The 16043-nt window shown below is 52.2% G+C and overlaps 1 protein-coding gene across 2 annotated transcripts in view; it reads left to right on the forward strand.

Moving 5' to 3' along the window:
- Window positions 1–16043, forward strand: part of ADCK1 (aarF domain containing kinase 1) — a 132213-nt gene that overhangs the window by 77559 nt on the left and 38611 nt on the right. For both annotated transcript variants that reach the window (XM_061429590.1, XM_061429591.1), the window contains one exon: window positions 11824–11982. In XM_061429590.1, the coding sequence (XP_061285574.1) occupies window positions 11824–11982 (159 nt within the window). The remainder of the gene's footprint in view (window positions 1–11823; window positions 11983–16043) is intronic.

Consider the following 16043-nt stretch of genomic DNA (forward strand, 5'->3'; position numbering starts at 1 on the left):
GCAGGCTCACAGGGGATCGGGGTGGAACCGGATGACCAGTTACCAGGCTCTCGAGGTCATCTAGGCAAGAGGTGATGGTGGCTCAGATGAAGGGTGAACAGATGTGCTTTGGAGGCTGAATCCACAGGACTCAGGATGAATCAAACAGGGAGGCGTCAGGGAGAGGGACGCCCAGGGTTCTGACCACAGCGCTGAATGGGATGGTGGGGGAAGTGAGTTAGCAATTCAGCCTGCAAGCAGCTTGGGGAATGGTCTTCCTACAGGGCTGGGTTTGCACAGTGGCCCCCTCTCTCCTTAAAGCTGATGGTCAGAGAAGGCTGGAGAGTCCATGGGAGACTCAGCAATTTGGGGTTCAGCCTGGAGAGGCTTGGATCCAGCACTGGGTTCCTGGTGTCCAGATATTTAAAAAAGTCGTCAGCGCCCCGATCTGATGAGAGCTGTAGGAGTGTGTGTGTGTGTGTGTGTGTGTGTGTGTAAAACGGGTTTTATAGAAGGAGGGGCTGTTACTTCAACAGCGGGGACGGCTCCTGTGTCATCAGCATGATGATGATGAGGGGTCTCTCAGGGCCTGCGCTGCTCTTCCTGTCTCTGGTGTGTGAGCTGATGACAGGTGCTTCTGTATGAGGTCTGAGGCTCTTTGAGAGGAAGGGGAGAGGCTGATCCAGGTATTAGGGTTTGACCTGAGGGCTGGGAGGGAACGTCAGAGGCAGCTGGGGGAGCAGAGAGCGCCCTGCCCTGGAACGTGGGTGAGGACAGGACTGGTTCTAGGTGTGCGCCCTGGCGCAGCAGAGCCGGAAGTCGTGACGTGCCCTTCCTGGTTCACGTCTCAGGGTTTGCACTTGACCTGGGTTCCCCACACTACCGGTGCATCTCTTTGTCACAGTCTCCAGTGTTCTAGCCCCACCTCTATCCTGGGAAATGCAGGAAAAAGAATAAAAACTGACATATACTGAGAGTGTTACACTAGCTCTATTTCAGGGCCTGTTTTAGATTCCTATTGCTGCTATAACAAATTACCTTGGATTTAGTAGCTTAAAGCAATATACATTTATTATATTACTGTCCTGTGCGTCATGCTAAGTCACTTCAGTCGTGTCCGACTCTGCAACCTTATGGAATATAGACTGCCAGCTCCTCTGTCCATGGGATTCTCCAGGCAACAATACTGGAGTGGGTTGCCATGCCCTCCTCCAGGGCATCTTCCCAACTAAGTCAGAAGCCCTAAAATGCAGGTGCTGGCATTCCTTCTGGAGGCTTGAGGGAAGACTCTCTTTCCTTGTCTTCTCCAGCTTATATAGCTGGTCATGTAGGGATGTGAGAGTTGGACTATAAAGAAAGCTGAGTGCCGAAGAATCGATGCTTTTGAACTGTGGTGTTGGAGGAGACTCTTGAGAGTCCCTTGGACTGCAAGGAGATCCAACCCGTCCATCCTAAAGGAGATCAGTCCTGGGTGTTCATTGGAAGGACTGATGTTAAAGCTGAAACTCCAATACTTTGGCCACCTGATGTGAAGAGCTAACTCATTTGAAAAGACCCTGTTGCTGGGGAAGATTGAAGGCAGGAGGAGAAGGGGACGACAGAGGATGAGATGGTTGAATGGCATCACTGACTCGATGGACATGGGTTTGGGTGGACTCCAGGAGGTGGTGATGGACAGGGAGGCCTGGCATGCTGAGGTTCATGGGGTCAGAAAGAGTTGGACACGACTGAGCGACTGAACTGAACTGAACTGAACATTCTTGGCTCGTGGCCCCTTCCTTCATCTTCAAAGCCAGCAGCGAAGCGTCTCTAAGTTTCACTCTCTGTCATGCTTTCACCTCATTCCTTTTCACATCTTTGCTCTAATACTGGCCCTTCTGCTTCCCTTTTATCGACATAAGGACCCTTATATCCATTGCACTGGGTCCACATGGGAATTCAGGACACTGTCCCATCTCAAGAGCCTTAATTTCATCACATCTTTGGAGACTGAGATATGGACATCTTTGTTGTTCAGTCGCCCAGTCGTATGCGACTCCTTGCGACCCCATGAACTGCAGCACGCCAGGCCTTCCTGTCCCTCCCTGTCCGTCTCCAGAAGTTTGCCCATGATCACGAACATTGCATTGGTGAGTCATCTGTCTTTAGAGAGGGGCATTTTTCTGCCTACCACAGGGCCAGATGGTAAACAGCTTAGGTTTTTCAGGCCACATACTTTCTGTGGCAGTGACTGACTCTTCTTCCATTCTAGGATGACAGTGCCTGTAGACAGTAAGGAATGAATGGGCATGTGGGGTCCCAATAAAACTTTATTCATGGGTGTGGAAATTGAGTTTCATGTAACTTGCACATGTCATGAAGTATTATTCTTTTGATCTTCCCCACTTGAAATGTGAAAGAGTATTCTTTGCTTGTGGGCTGCAATAGCAGGCAGTGGCTGGTGTTCCTAACCCCTGCTCCGGTAGCCGGGCTCAGCCAGGACTGTGTGTGGTTTCCCCCAAGTCTGGTTAGGGGCTGCAGATCCTCCTGTCTCTGGCTGTCTCCTGTTGCCATAACGTACTCCCTTTATTCATGGTTTACACAGGCTGCCCCTCTACCTAGAAGGCTCCTGCTTCCTTTCTTCAGTTGATTAACTGGTTCCTCATCCTTCAGAGCTCAGCTCTTTGTCACCTCCTCTAAGAAGTTCTGCCAGCCCAGGTTTAACCCTCTGAGCACAGGCTCCTATTTCTTTGTGATTTCATAATTAATTCCTGTCTCCCTACTGGACCTGACATTCCAGTAGTGACTCCAGGGCGGGGTGGCCATACCCAGTTAGGACTCATTCTCCCCATCGGGTCCCCAGTGACTAGTCCAGGGGCCCTGCACATGGCAGTCATTCAGTGAGCATTTGTTGGATAAACAAGTGAGTGACCTTTAGGGGCTATGTTCTCCTGTGTGCAATGGGGGCAGTGATATCTCCTCTACCTAACCTCAAGAGAGGGTAGGGAATTACATAAGAGCAGCAAAGACTATGCAAATACAAGGAATTTCCCATGGTTAAACATTCAGCCCCCGCGATGCAAAGATATTGTGACATCCCTTATTCTGGCCAAGCTTGAGTTCCAGGAAGAAGTGGTGAGTCCTCACATGAGCAGGCTTGCAGCGGAGGGCGTAGAGCTCAGCCTGTCCTGGTCTTGGGTCTGAGTTCCTGGCACCCCCTGTGTCTGGGTGCTGTGATGGGATGTGAACACTTGGCACAGCCCTAAACCCCCCACCCCCACTCCCCACCCCCGCCCAGACACTTCTCATCTCCACAGACAACTCATCATCTCTGCACTCTGATCATCTAGGGGATACCTGCCCTGGCTGTGGGTTGGTGGGGGGTGGTCCTCAACGTCACACTGCATTGCCTGGGATCTCTGGTCTTGCTACCCCAGAGATCTCTATCACAGGCAGAGACATAGACCTGTCACCCTGTGTGGCTGGACAAGTTATTAAGATGGGGAACGTTGAAAGATTAGATTTATGACAGCCCACGGTGGATTATGAAGAATAATTTATCAAATGTCAGCGCCTGCAGCCTACAATTTACAGAAGGTTTGCTTAAACTGAGGAGATCTGATTGGACTGCACCCTTCCCCCCACCGCTAATGAATGACAGATGTAATGGATGGCTTCCCGGGGCTGGCCAGCCACACTGGGTGTTTATCTGCTTTTTATTAATCATTATTATCACAACATTTCCATAGAGTCCCTCCACCCACAGCGCTCAAGGTGCCCAGCCACCTTGAGGGAACCGTAGCCACTTTAGCTGCCCCGGATCAGCTGGAAGGCCTGGAGACCCCTCGCCAGGAAGAGAATGGGGACATTAAAACCTCACGTCCATTCATTCTCCAGTTATGTGCCAGGTGCCTTGACGGCAATGCTGAGCAGGAGCAGAAGTCTCTCATCTGCACGGGAAGAGGGAGATGCAGCAAATATAAACTGAGGCAAAGTGCAACTGTGTGATGGCTACTGAGGAGGGCAGTGAGTTCTGAGATTGTACACGAGGTGACCGTCGAGCTGTGATTTGAAGGATGAGTAGGAATTCCCTCGAGGAGGAATTCCTATTCATTTCTTCTAGGCAGAGAGGATGGCACGTGCAAAGGCCCTGCAGTGGACAGGTGGGGAGTGCGCTGGTCATCAAAAGAGGCCTTCTGTTCAGGGCAGAGAGAGCTGGAGGGGGCCAGAAAGAGGAGAAGGGGCAGGAGAGGTAGGCAAGGTCAGCCCCTGTGGGTCATGCTGAGGATCTTGACCCTGGGAAGCTGCTGATGTGTTGGAAGCAGGGAGACATGGCATGATCAGCTCATGTTTGGAAAAACTCACCTGAGCTGTATGTGGAAGAGGGCTTGGCAGAGAAAGGAACATGAATGGGCAGACCAGTTAGGAGTCTTCAGGTGAAAGAGGATGGTGGCTTTCACTCGCTCATAGAGCCTACCTGACAGCCTCCTTGTTCCAATGCCCTTTTCATTAGACCATGTGCTCTTTGTGGAGACCTCAGATGGAGTACCCACTACTCTTGCTACCATTACTGGGGGGTCTTCTTCGGCTCTATCCTAGACTCTTTATGTATGATGTTTCATATAATACTATGAGGTAGGTACCAAAATTCCCATTATACAGATGAGAAAGCTGAGGCACTGAAGGGTTATGTCACTGCCCAAACTGATGCACCTTGGAGCCAGAATTTGAGTCAGGGCAGTTTGACCTTGAGCTTGCATTGAAATCACTATGCCTTGCTGCCTCTTGGATCTGACTGTCCTGGCCGGCAGGTGGGCATTCCTAGGGAACACACCATGGCTTTCCTAGGGTGTGGCTGCCCCTGGCTTCTTGCTTCTCTTTCTGTCAGCTACTTGTCACCATCCTGCAGGAAAAAAGAAGCTTAGTCTGACTTGTGATCCCCTTGGCAAAGCCCGATAGATGATTACCCTGTACCTGGAGGCTCTTCAGCAAATTGGTAAGAGTTGAGTGTTGTGCCAGCCTCCTTGCAAGAATTTCAACAGGAATGATGTTTTGTTATTTCTGGGGGTGACCCTTGTTGAGAAGGGCCTCAAGCTCTGCTGTTGGCCCAGCTTGGCAGTAGCAGTAAGTAACAGCTCTGCAGAACCGACGCTTTGATCTTTTAGAACCCCAGAGAGAACACAACTTCCATGAAAGCATCTAGGTGTCCTTGAGCTGTTATTGTTGATGTGATTTTTGTTATAATAAATTGTTCTGAGTTGGCAGCTGGAGATGGGGGTGCCCCCACCTTGAGGCAGGGCAGCTGTTGAGTGGGGAGACGGAGAGACAGTTGGATGCCCTGTCCTCTCCCCTGGCCCCCCAGGATCTGTATGGTGGTGTTGGAGGTCCCCTCTGCTTACCTTGCCAGAAGGTCCCTTGGGGTTGGGTGAAGCACACTGGGAAGGGGGCACCCTCTCCAGCAGGTCCTGCTAGAATGCAGCTGTGTTTTTCAGAGGCTGTTGCCTTCTTCCAGTAGGACATTCTGCTGGACCAAGGTCTCCTCATGGCTCGGGACTGCCTGTTTTGTTGGCCCATGTTCCTACTGGGGTTTCTGTCATGTATATATTTGTTGACTGATTGGCTTAGGCTTGTTGTTCAGTTGCTCAGTCGTGTCCAGGTCTTTGCGACCCGATGGACTGCTGCTCGCCAGGCTTCCTTGTCCTCCACCATCTCCCAGAGTTTGCTCCACTTCGTATGCATTGAGTCAATGATGCCATCCAACTGTCTCACCCTCTATCTTAGGCTAAGGAATGGCAGATGGTTTCATCTCATATGCTAACTCTGGTCAGTTGGTAGTGGCTGCCTGGAGCTCAGGGTTGAGAGATTTTGAGGCATCATCTGGGCCCAGCAGGAGTGAAGCTGTGATTGATTAGTGATGTCTGGCAGGGTGTGCTTGGGGTCCATTAATCAGCTACTGCTGCATAACAAATTCCCCATAAACACAGGGCCTTAAAACAACAGGGTTCTGATGTTTTAAGGTCTCTGCGGGTCAGGAACTTGGGGATGACTCGCTGGATGGCTTTGGCTCAGTCTCTTCATGAGGTTCTAGTCAAGATGTCAGCTGGGGTGCAGGCATCGGAAGGCCTGAGTGGGGAGGGAGGAGCTGCCTTCAAGATGGCCCACGGTCGGCAGGAGGCCTCGGTTCCTTACCACGGGGCCTCTCCACAGATTGCTTGAGGGGCCTCGTGACACGGCAGCTTGCTTTCCCCCAGGCAAGCATTCCAGGAGGGAAAGCAAGGAGGACATCACAGTGACAGTTGGAAACTGGACATTGTCCTTTCCTCTACGTGCTCTTTGTTAGGAGTCATGGTCATTAAGTCCAGCCCCTACTCAAGGGGCAGGAATTGCAGCAACTGGGGTAGCAGTTGATGGGGCAACTGTGAGATGTAGGGATTCTGGGGGCAGGCTCCTGGGAAATGCTGCCCAGAGGGGGCAATGGATTTCCTCTCCAAGGCAGGCTTGGACAGTGTTTTGCAGTTCTAGCCAGCTAGGGCTCTGCTGTCTGCCTCAGGCTGGGGTGGGTACCGTTCACTCCTGCCACTTCATTAGCACGGGGACTTGTCCTTCTCCCCATCAGGCGGCAGCCAAAGGCTGCTGGCACCCAGCCAGGTGTGGGGTGGGCCATCTCAAGAGGGCGAGAGCCAGACATCGTTTGCTGCTGATGCCATGGTAACCTGCTCAGGTGCCCTGGGCAGTTGTCCTGGCTCCGCACTAGGAACTGCCTGGCTCCGGCATCAAGGCCTGGATTTGCTTCTTTCTAGAGCTGGCCTGTTCAGGGTCTGTTCGACTTGTTAGCTTTATCATATGGGGATGTCGTTTCTGAATCCAGAAGAGGTCTGAGGTGAATGAGTGTGGGGGCAACAGGAGAGGGTATTTTCTATTGGACCATCCTCGATAATCTGGGACATTCCCCACCCTGTGACTGATGCACCAGTCCTCACGAGACTGGCAGGCTGTAGGCTTTGGTGGGGCTGGCTGAGAGACCCAAGTGGAACTCTCCCCAGGGATCATTGTTGAGGCTTCTCCAAAGATCCTGACTTCCTGCCTCCTTATTTTAGGCTGAATGAGGGCCTGGCCAGCACTTGGCTACTCGGTGTGGCATTTTGGAAACATTGCCCAGTAACCTGGCTTCGAGGGACTCCTCCTGGCTGATGTTCTTGGGAGTCACTCTGCCCTGGACTGGGGTATCATGTCATGTGGTCTCTCGACTCTTGGACCTCAGCTGAAGCCAGTCTGCTGACATCTTTTTCCTTCCAGTTTTATTGAGATGTAATTGATACTCCTCACTGTATAGTTTAAGGTGTACAGCGTGATGGTTTGACTTACATATATTGTGAAATGATTATGGCAGTAAATTTAGTTAACATCCATCATTTCATATCAGAGAAGGCAAAGGCACCCCACTCCAGTACTCTTGCCTGGAAAATCCCATGGATGGAGGAGCCAGCCTACCAGTAGGCTGCAGTCCATGGGGTTGCTAAGAGTTGGACACGACTGAGCGACTTCACTTTCACTTTTTCACTTTCATGCATTGGAGAAGGAAATGGCAACCCACTCCAGTGTTCTTGCCTGGAGAATCCCAGGGATGGAGAAGCCTGGTGGGCTGCCGTCTATGGGGTCGCACAGAGTCAGACACGACTGAAGCGACTTAGCAGCAGCAGCAGCATCTCATATATTCGTGTTACAAAGTCTTAACCTGAGCCTCTGGTCAGCTAACCCCCTAGGGGTGACATGTTTTTTCTGGCCTTTCTGATGTCCATAAACTCCCCAACACACACACACACGGACACACACATCATACAAAACTAGAGCAACTTTCTTTCTGATTATTTTTCCTTTTCCAGACAGGGACATCGATGTATTTGAATCATGGGCCGACAGTAATTAAAAAGCACATAACTAGTCATTTTAAAATGTAGTTGTTTTACTTAATTGATTTTGCCGCCAGACCCAGAGGGGAAGAAATGAGAGCACAGGGGAAAGGAAGCCTTAGAAAGGGAGACAGGTTCCTGCGAGTGACTGGAGGCAGCTGAGGGCCCTGCTTGAATCTAATTGCTGCAAATGGTGCAGTTTGTTTCTGCTAATGGTTTTCTGCTGAAAGGGCTGGGGGGATGAGGCCTGATTGGAGGGGGGTGGCGTTTGTTTCAGCTGCATGGGGGGGTATAATTCTGCTTTCGGGACAGGGTCTATTTTTCCTTATTCTCTATCAGCATAAAGTACTTTCAGCGAACACTTTGAATCAAGGTTCCATTTAGAGATACTTTATTCATATTTAATTACAGGCTGTAGTACCAATCTTTAATTACCTTTTTTTATAAGCCAGCTAGGAACATTCACTAGCAATCAATTAATGTGTGTGTGTGTGTGTGTGTGTGTTTAAGCACAGTGGGGTGTGGGTGTGTGATTTGCTTGCTGATAGAGGGGAGAAGGGTGGCTCCAGGGGCCCCAGGAGGCGGTGGGGGGCAGGGGTGGGTGGGGCGGGCCATCTGTCCAGCAGGTTCCCTGCGCCCCATGACTGGTGCACCCTCGCTTCCCTCGCCTCTGCTTCCACTGGTCAAATGGGGGATTTGGGCAAGTCCTCACAGTTCGGCCTCATTCAGGGTGCCGAATTGGCACCTGGGCTTGGGTGGTCCTGGGATCGCCCCCCATTCCAGCCGGTGGCGGGAGCAGGGGATTGTAGAAGGCCCCCTCCCCATTCCCAGGGGCTGTGGGAGACCTGCCTTCCTCTCACCTGGAGGCTGGGCTCTGCTTGCCCTGGCCGGTTCCCCCCTCCTCCTGCCCCTCCCCGCTCTTGGCAGCTCTTCTGGACACACAGCCCTAGGGATGCCATGTCAGTCTTCAGTTGCAGTGACTCTGCAACGTCCCTGCAATGACACGGATTCGAAGACTGGTTGTCCTTCTCAGAGCATGAGCAAAATGTTCCCAGGGAGCCAGGCAGAGGCTTGGGGTGGGGGTAGGCTCGGATGACCCCCAAGACCTCCTTGTAGTGGGGAGATTGGCCCAGTCTAGCTGCCAGAGGTGAGGGTCTGAGTTCACAGATTTTTTTTTTTTTTTTCCAGAAAAGCCTTCTCCTTGGTGCTCCTTCAGGAATTACCAGAGGGCTTCCTGGGAAGTGGTGTGGTTGCCATTATGTAATGGATGGGAGCATTTCTGAAACCCCACCTCCCTTCTGTTTCTGGATTTCAGTCCCAGCAAGAGGGTGGGGAGGGGATGGGACTCACACGTACAGAGCCTCTTGGGGGGCACCGGGCACCATGCCCAGGTTCCTTTCATCTATTCCAGCTGGGGCCTGAGTGCACACTGCGTCAGTCAGGGCCCCTTCAGTTGTGTGTGACAGAAAACAACTCACACTGCCTTCAGCAAAAAAAAAAAAAAAGATATTATGGGGTGGGCACCGAGGCGTGGCTTAGGACCAGTGTGACCGGGACTCACTCTTTCCAGGCTTGGCTCTCCTCTTTGTTTCTACTGTGTGACCCCTGGTAGCTCCAGACTTCAAGTTCAGTTTTTAGCTTCGGGTTGAACAGCAAGAAGGAAAAGCCCTTCTACCGGTCAAACTGAACAGTTGAGTCTGATTGGACCAGCTGGGTCATGTGTCCACCTCTGATCTAATCAGGATGGCCCGCGGTCCCCGGGGCTCTGACTCAGCAGGCCAGGGTCTCACACCCACCCTGGAGTAACAGGTGGGATGCCCGCAGGTAAATCCTACTCCCGACACGTGCTTTTACACGTTTAGCACCGACTAGTTCCTGTCCTGTTCTAAGTGCAAGGAAGTCAGCAGCGAACAAAACAGAAAGAAAATTGCTGCCTGTTTGGAGCTGGTGTTCTAATGCGGAATGGAGGGCGGGTGGTCCCGTCATTCTTAGTCTATGCCCAGGCCCAGGATAACGGGTTCTTGTGTGGAGAGACCCCAGGTGATTCAGGGTGACGGTGTGGGAAGGAACTGGCCCTCAGGGAGCCCAGAACTCAAGAAGGAGGGAAAAAGACAGGTTGCATGGTTGGGGAAGGGGGCGCTAAGGAGAGGAACAAAGTGAGGAAAGAGGGGGACGGGAAGCCAGTCTGGACGCATTGCCCGTGACAGAAGAGGGGAGGCCCCTCCCGCGTTTGCCTGGACCTTTGGCCCCCGCAGGATATTGACAAATGGCATGGAGTCAGTGAAAGCTACAAAAATGATGACAGGACTGGAGGGAGTGATTTATGAGAGGAGATTAGCAGAGTGATGGTGCGGCCTAGCAAACAAAGGGATGGGGTGGGGGAGGCCGTGGGTCCTGTGAACCTCCGAAGTCCAAGGAGAGGCGAGGGGCTGGGGGGCAGCGTGGAGTGGCCACTGCAGAAGGGGGACAAAGCAAGGCAGTGGGGGCCGGGGGCTACATCAACCTTGGCATGAGACCCTGGCGTGAGGAGGAGGGGAGGTGTGTGAGATGTACACACAGGGGTGTGTGTATGTGTGCGTGTGAATGTCTGGCTTTTCCAGAATTGTGAGGCTATCCAGGGGACTCAAGAAATGGAGGGGACAAAGATTTCTGCCCTGGGGAAATTCTGCAAGAGGCTTTTGGGGCCCTCCTTCCCATCTGGGAGAATATTCCTATCTAAACTGTTTAGCTGATAACCAACCACTCAAGTCAGAAAGACCTTTTCCTTCAGGAGAACTGGGATGGCATTTCTAAGAGGGAAGCAGGGGGAAGGAAGAAGGGAAAGTGAAGTTGCTTAGTCCTGTCTGACTCTTTGCAACCCCATGAACTGTAAGCCTACCAGGCTCCTCCATCCATGGGATCTTCCAGGCAAGAACATTGGAGTGGGTTGCCATTTCCTTCTCCAGGAGATCTTTATGACCTAGGGATTGACCCTGGGTCTCCCACATTGTAGGCAGACGCTTTACCGTCTGAGCCACCAGGGAAGTCCAGGAAGAAGGGAAGAGGAGATGCAAGAACATGGGGTATACGGTCTGATTCGTAGAGCAAGTGAGGCACAGAGGACGGGTATTGCCCAGGACTCCTGGCATGGCATCGCCGGTGAAGACCAAAAGCCCAGCTCTGGTCTGCAGCCTGGGAGCTCTGTCAGGGAGCCAGGTCAGGAGTGAACTTGGGGACCCACGTCGAGGCTCAGGCAGCAACAAGTGGTCATTGCTGGGTTTGGAGCCTGCAGCCCACGTGTCCTTGAGCTTTCCAAGTTGGCGGGGTTGAAACGTCTTCCATCTGATGCCCTGTCTTGAGCTGCCCTAGCCCAGGTTCTGTTAACGTTTGAGTGTATCCATATGTGAGAGCCTTGGAGGCACATGTGGTGCAAGTGTTCATTGCTTAGTCACGTCTGAGTCTTTGCAACCCCATGGACGATAGTCCACCAGGCTCCTCTGTCCATGGGATTCTCCAGGCAAGAATACTGGGATGGCTGGCCATTCCCTTCTCCAGGGGATCTTCCTGACCCAGGGATCGAACCTGGGTCTCATGCCTTGCAGGCAGATTCCTTACTGTTTGAGCCACCAGGGAAGCCCCTGGAGGTCCAATGGTAGGTGATTAAATGGATGGATGATGCATAATCTTGGACATTCTAGATGGCACTTTTTTGGCTTTAAGTGGAGATGCGCTGGGTTTCCAAGCACAGGTAAGTCACGTCCTCCACATGTGTTTTCTGTCTCACTTCCTGAGTGAGGACAGGTGTGTGTGAATTTCCATGGCTGCAAAGGACCCAGGCAAAGCAGCTGAGAGAGGAGAAGTCTGTCATGGAGGCATTTGCCACCGCCGGCGGAGGCCCTGGGCCATCCTCCCCCCATCCCTCTAAGTGAGTTGAGTCCTCGTAACTTCCCTGTCCTCTCTTGTCCTCTCTTGACAGATTCATGATTTGTTCCTGAGCTTTGACGACACCCCTCTGGGAGCGGCCTCCCTGGCCCAGGTCCACAAGGCCGTGCTGCGTGATGGGCGGACAGTGGCCGTGAAGGTCCAGCACCCGAAGGTGCAGGCTCAGAGCTCAAAGGATATTCTTCTGATGGAGGTGAGAGCCTTCCTCCTCCCCTCCCTTCATTCTCGTTCTATGTTTCCCTGGGATCTGGGCAGTCCCAGTGAAACTGGTGGAAGGCCTATGGGCTGGAGTGTGGGCCTCTGAATCACAGAGCGGGAAAGGAGAGCTTGAGATCACAAAGATGTCATGACAGCGCTGCGACCCGGGGACCCATGGCTGGGTTGGCCGATTTTTGATTCATTCCTGGGAATTGTTTTGATTCATTCCTGGGAATTGTCTGTGGATGGTCTCAGAACACGTGGGCAACTGCTGGGGCCAAGGAGAACTTGTGGTGGGGGGTGGCATATTGTAGAGATGAGGTGACCCAAATAGGTGATTTCCTTGGGGGTAGAAAAGGCTACATCCTAATCTGGTCCATTATAACGAACGGGAGCATGTGGTCAGCCAAGGAGTTTGAACATGACACGGAGATCACATAGAAATGTTTATGCAGAGCGCTCCTTTGCTTCCTTAATATTTGTTCTGCACGAGCAAACGCGCATGCCCTAAAGTGGCCCTGAGACAGCTCTAGTGGATCCTATGCTTCTGGACTTTTCTAGCTCCCTGCCTCGAGCAAGGGGAAAGGGAGAGTGGCCAAGGCTTGGGCCATAGCCAGCAGCCCCAGGGGAGGTCCGCAGTCTGCTAACCCTGCCAGCATGTTCCCCTGCTTCCTTTCCCTTTCCTTGGTTCCCTGTCCTCACTTTGGACACTTAGTTTATTCTTTCAGCTCTCTGACTAAACCTGATAGGTGCATAGGACACGCGAGTGAGCGACCTGCCTCTTCATCCTCGGACAGCCCGCCCCCCCGTTTAGTGGAGACCTGAACACAAACAGTCCTCGACTGTGAGCTCCATCTAAGGGGTGTTGGCAAGGTGCTGTGGAGCCTGGACTGATGGGGGCATCAGAGGGGCTTCATCGAGGCGCCCACGAGACTGCTGGACAGCGGAAGGGTGACCCAGCTGAAGGTCTCGAGTCTTAGGGGAGCAGGGTGCACGTGGAGAGTGTCAGCTGGTTCAGATGGTTTGAGCTGGGTGTGGGTGCAGGCGAAGCTGGGAAGGTAGGCAGGATGGAACACAAAGGTCCTTGGGTTCCAGGCTCAGGTATAGGGTGGAGCACATAGTAAGTACGTATTTACTGGGGAACCGAGCAGATCTGATTTTCTCCTGCAGTCAGTGGGGAACCATTTAAGAATTTTAATCAGGGAAACATCGTGATCAGACATGCCTTAGAAATAAAAGTGTGTTAACAGTCTGGAGGATGTTTGGGGGAGGCAGGAAGACTGCAGCCAGGGAGACCAACTGAGGGGCTGCTGCACCACTCTGAGAGAGCAGTGGTGTGAACCAAGGCAGCGTCATGGGGGCGGAGGAGAGGCGTGGATTCACGGGGTGGGAGCATCAGGACTTTGTGACCAGCTTGGTTTACATGGATTGAGGGAAGCTACCAGTGTGGATCAGAATGAAAACAAATTGTATGTTTCTGGCTTCTGTGATTAAACCTGGGGGCCTTTAACCATGTGTATCAGTCTGGGTTCAGTTGGGGAAAAATAACTTGTTCTAGGCATGTCAGAGGGAGTTTAAAACAGAACATGCGGTTCACCGGGGATGGAATGGTTGAGAAGCCAAATGGGATGGTGAGATGGTCACCCAAGGCAGGAAGCCACTGCCACCCTTATAGAGGAGGGACAAGAAGAGGTGGTTCCCTGGATCCCAGGTGCTGGGGCACCTGAGGGGAGTGGGTCATGGACATAGGGTCCGTCACGTGGTATTGGAGCCACAGATGCTGTTTGAGGTGGTGGGTGTTTCACTTCCTCCTGTCCCCCCATATGCCACTAAACCTAGCTGGAAGCTGGTTGGCAAGGGAGCCTGGGGAATGTACTTTCTTGTGAGATAAGGAGGTGGCATGGATGTCAGAACAAACGGAGTAGGTGATGGAGCGACTATGTACTATAAGACATTGCTGTCCGGATCTCTCTTGTTGTTTAGTCACTAAAGTCATGTCGGACTGTTTGCGACCCCATGGACTATATAGCCCAAAAGGCTTCTCTGTACGTGGGATTTCCCAGGCAAGAATCCTGGAGTAGGGGATCTTCCCAACCCAGGAAGTTATTCCCGAGAATCTTTCCGAGCCCGCCATCTCCTGCTTGGCAGGCGAATTCTTTAGCACTGAGCCACCTGGGAAGCCCGTCTATAATTCAGGCTGGGAATACAGGTTTCTGGATTTATCAGCAAGGAGACTCATGGGAGCTGGATCCAGGGGAGTAGTTGAGATTGCTTAGAAAATCTGCCGCTGCTCCTGCTGCTGCTACGTCGCTTCAGTCGTGTCCGACCCTGCGTGACCCCATAGATGGCAGCCCACCAGGCTCCACCGTCACTGGGACTCACCAGGCAAGAACACTGGAGTGGGTTGCCATTTCCTTCTCCAATGCATGAAAGTGAAAAGTGAAAGTGAAGTCGCCCAGTCATGTCCAACTCTTAGCGACCCCATGGGCTGCAGCCTACCAGGCTCCTCCACCCATGGGATTTTCCAGGCAAGAGTACTGGAGTGGGTTGCCATTGCCTTCTCCATTAGAAAAGCTACATAGACTAAAACAAAAGGGAGAGGGCAGAGACAGAACCGTGAGGAACATCGTCATCTGGGGACTGTGCCCAGGAGGGTGAGTTCCCGAGGGAACTAAAGAGGCATGGTCAGAGGGATTAGAGGAGAACCAGGACTGAGCATCTGCATTCAGCAAAAACAGTGTCAGAAAAGACCTCTGTCCGCTATCTAGCATCCTACCTGATGCAACTGCTAGTCTGCACAACCTCAAAAGGGAGTGGCTTAAGACCCCAGTCGAGTACTATGCTCCTGACTGCAGTCTGCTCAGGGCATGATAGACGCATCTCAGTTCTAAGTGGTTACAGGTGGGGAGCTGGAGGACCCACTCACATGGCTGGCAAGTGGGTTCTGGCTGTTGGCTGGGATCCCAGCTGGAGCTGTGGGTTCAGGGCCTCACGTCTTCTCCGTGGAGGCCTTTCCAAGGCCTGTGTGGGCTTCCTCGCAGCCTGGCGGCTGGGTTCTAAGAGTAAGCGTCCCAAGAGCATAAGACTGAAAGTTCATCATGGTTTCATGACCTGGGTGTGGCAGTCATGTAGATTACTTCTTCCTTCCTTTATTGGTAAGAGCGAGAGTCACAGTGGCCCCCTAGGCTTTGTTCAGTTCAGTTCAGTCACTTAGTCATGTCTGACTCTTTGCAACCCCATGGACTGCAGCATGCCAGGCCTCCCTGTCCCTCACCAACTCCCGGAGTTTACTCAAACTCATGTCCATTGAGTCACTGATGCCATCCAGCCATCTCGTCCTCTGTCCCCTTCTCCTCTTGCCCCCAATCTTTCCCAGCATCAGGGTCTTTTCAAACGAGTCAGCTCTTTGCATTAGGTGGCCAAAGTATTGGAGTTTCAGCTTCAGCATTAGTCCTTCCAATGAACACTCAGGACTGATCTCCTTTAGGATGGACTGGTTGGATCACCTTGCAGTCCAAGGGACTCTCCAGAGTCTTCTCCAACACCACAACATCAACACCACAAAAGCATCAGTTCTTCGGTGCTCAGCTTTCTTTATAGTCCAACTCCCACATCCATACATGACTACTGGAAAAACCATAGCCTTGACTAGATTGACCTTAGGCTTAAGGGGCAGTGGAATAGACTCTGCCTCATGATGCGGGAATGGCATGGTTCCAGATGAGCACTAGAGGGGGAGACATTGTTGCAGTCGTTTTGGAAAACAGAGTCTGTCAGAATTAATTGATATTGCCAAGTGGAATGTAAATTAGTAAAGCTCTGAAAAGAGTATGTTTGGTTTGGTGACTTAGAGTTTTTGGGGAAGAACAGGAATGATGGGGTGAGTGGGGGTGAAAGAGAATTGAGGACTCAGGGAGCGGAGACGGTTAATGGAGACTACCCTTTCCATGTTTGGCCTTGGATGGTGGGGGACAGTGAGGGTAGTGGTTAGATCTAAGCACAGGATTAGGTGGGGGTCTTGCGGAGGCTGTCACTGATGAGGAAGGGGCAGCGGAG

This window comes from Bos javanicus, chromosome 10, assembly GCF_032452875.1.
Source record: "Bos javanicus breed banteng chromosome 10, ARS-OSU_banteng_1.0, whole genome shotgun sequence".
Classification (NCBI taxonomy): domain Eukaryota; kingdom Metazoa; phylum Chordata; class Mammalia; order Artiodactyla; family Bovidae; genus Bos; species Bos javanicus.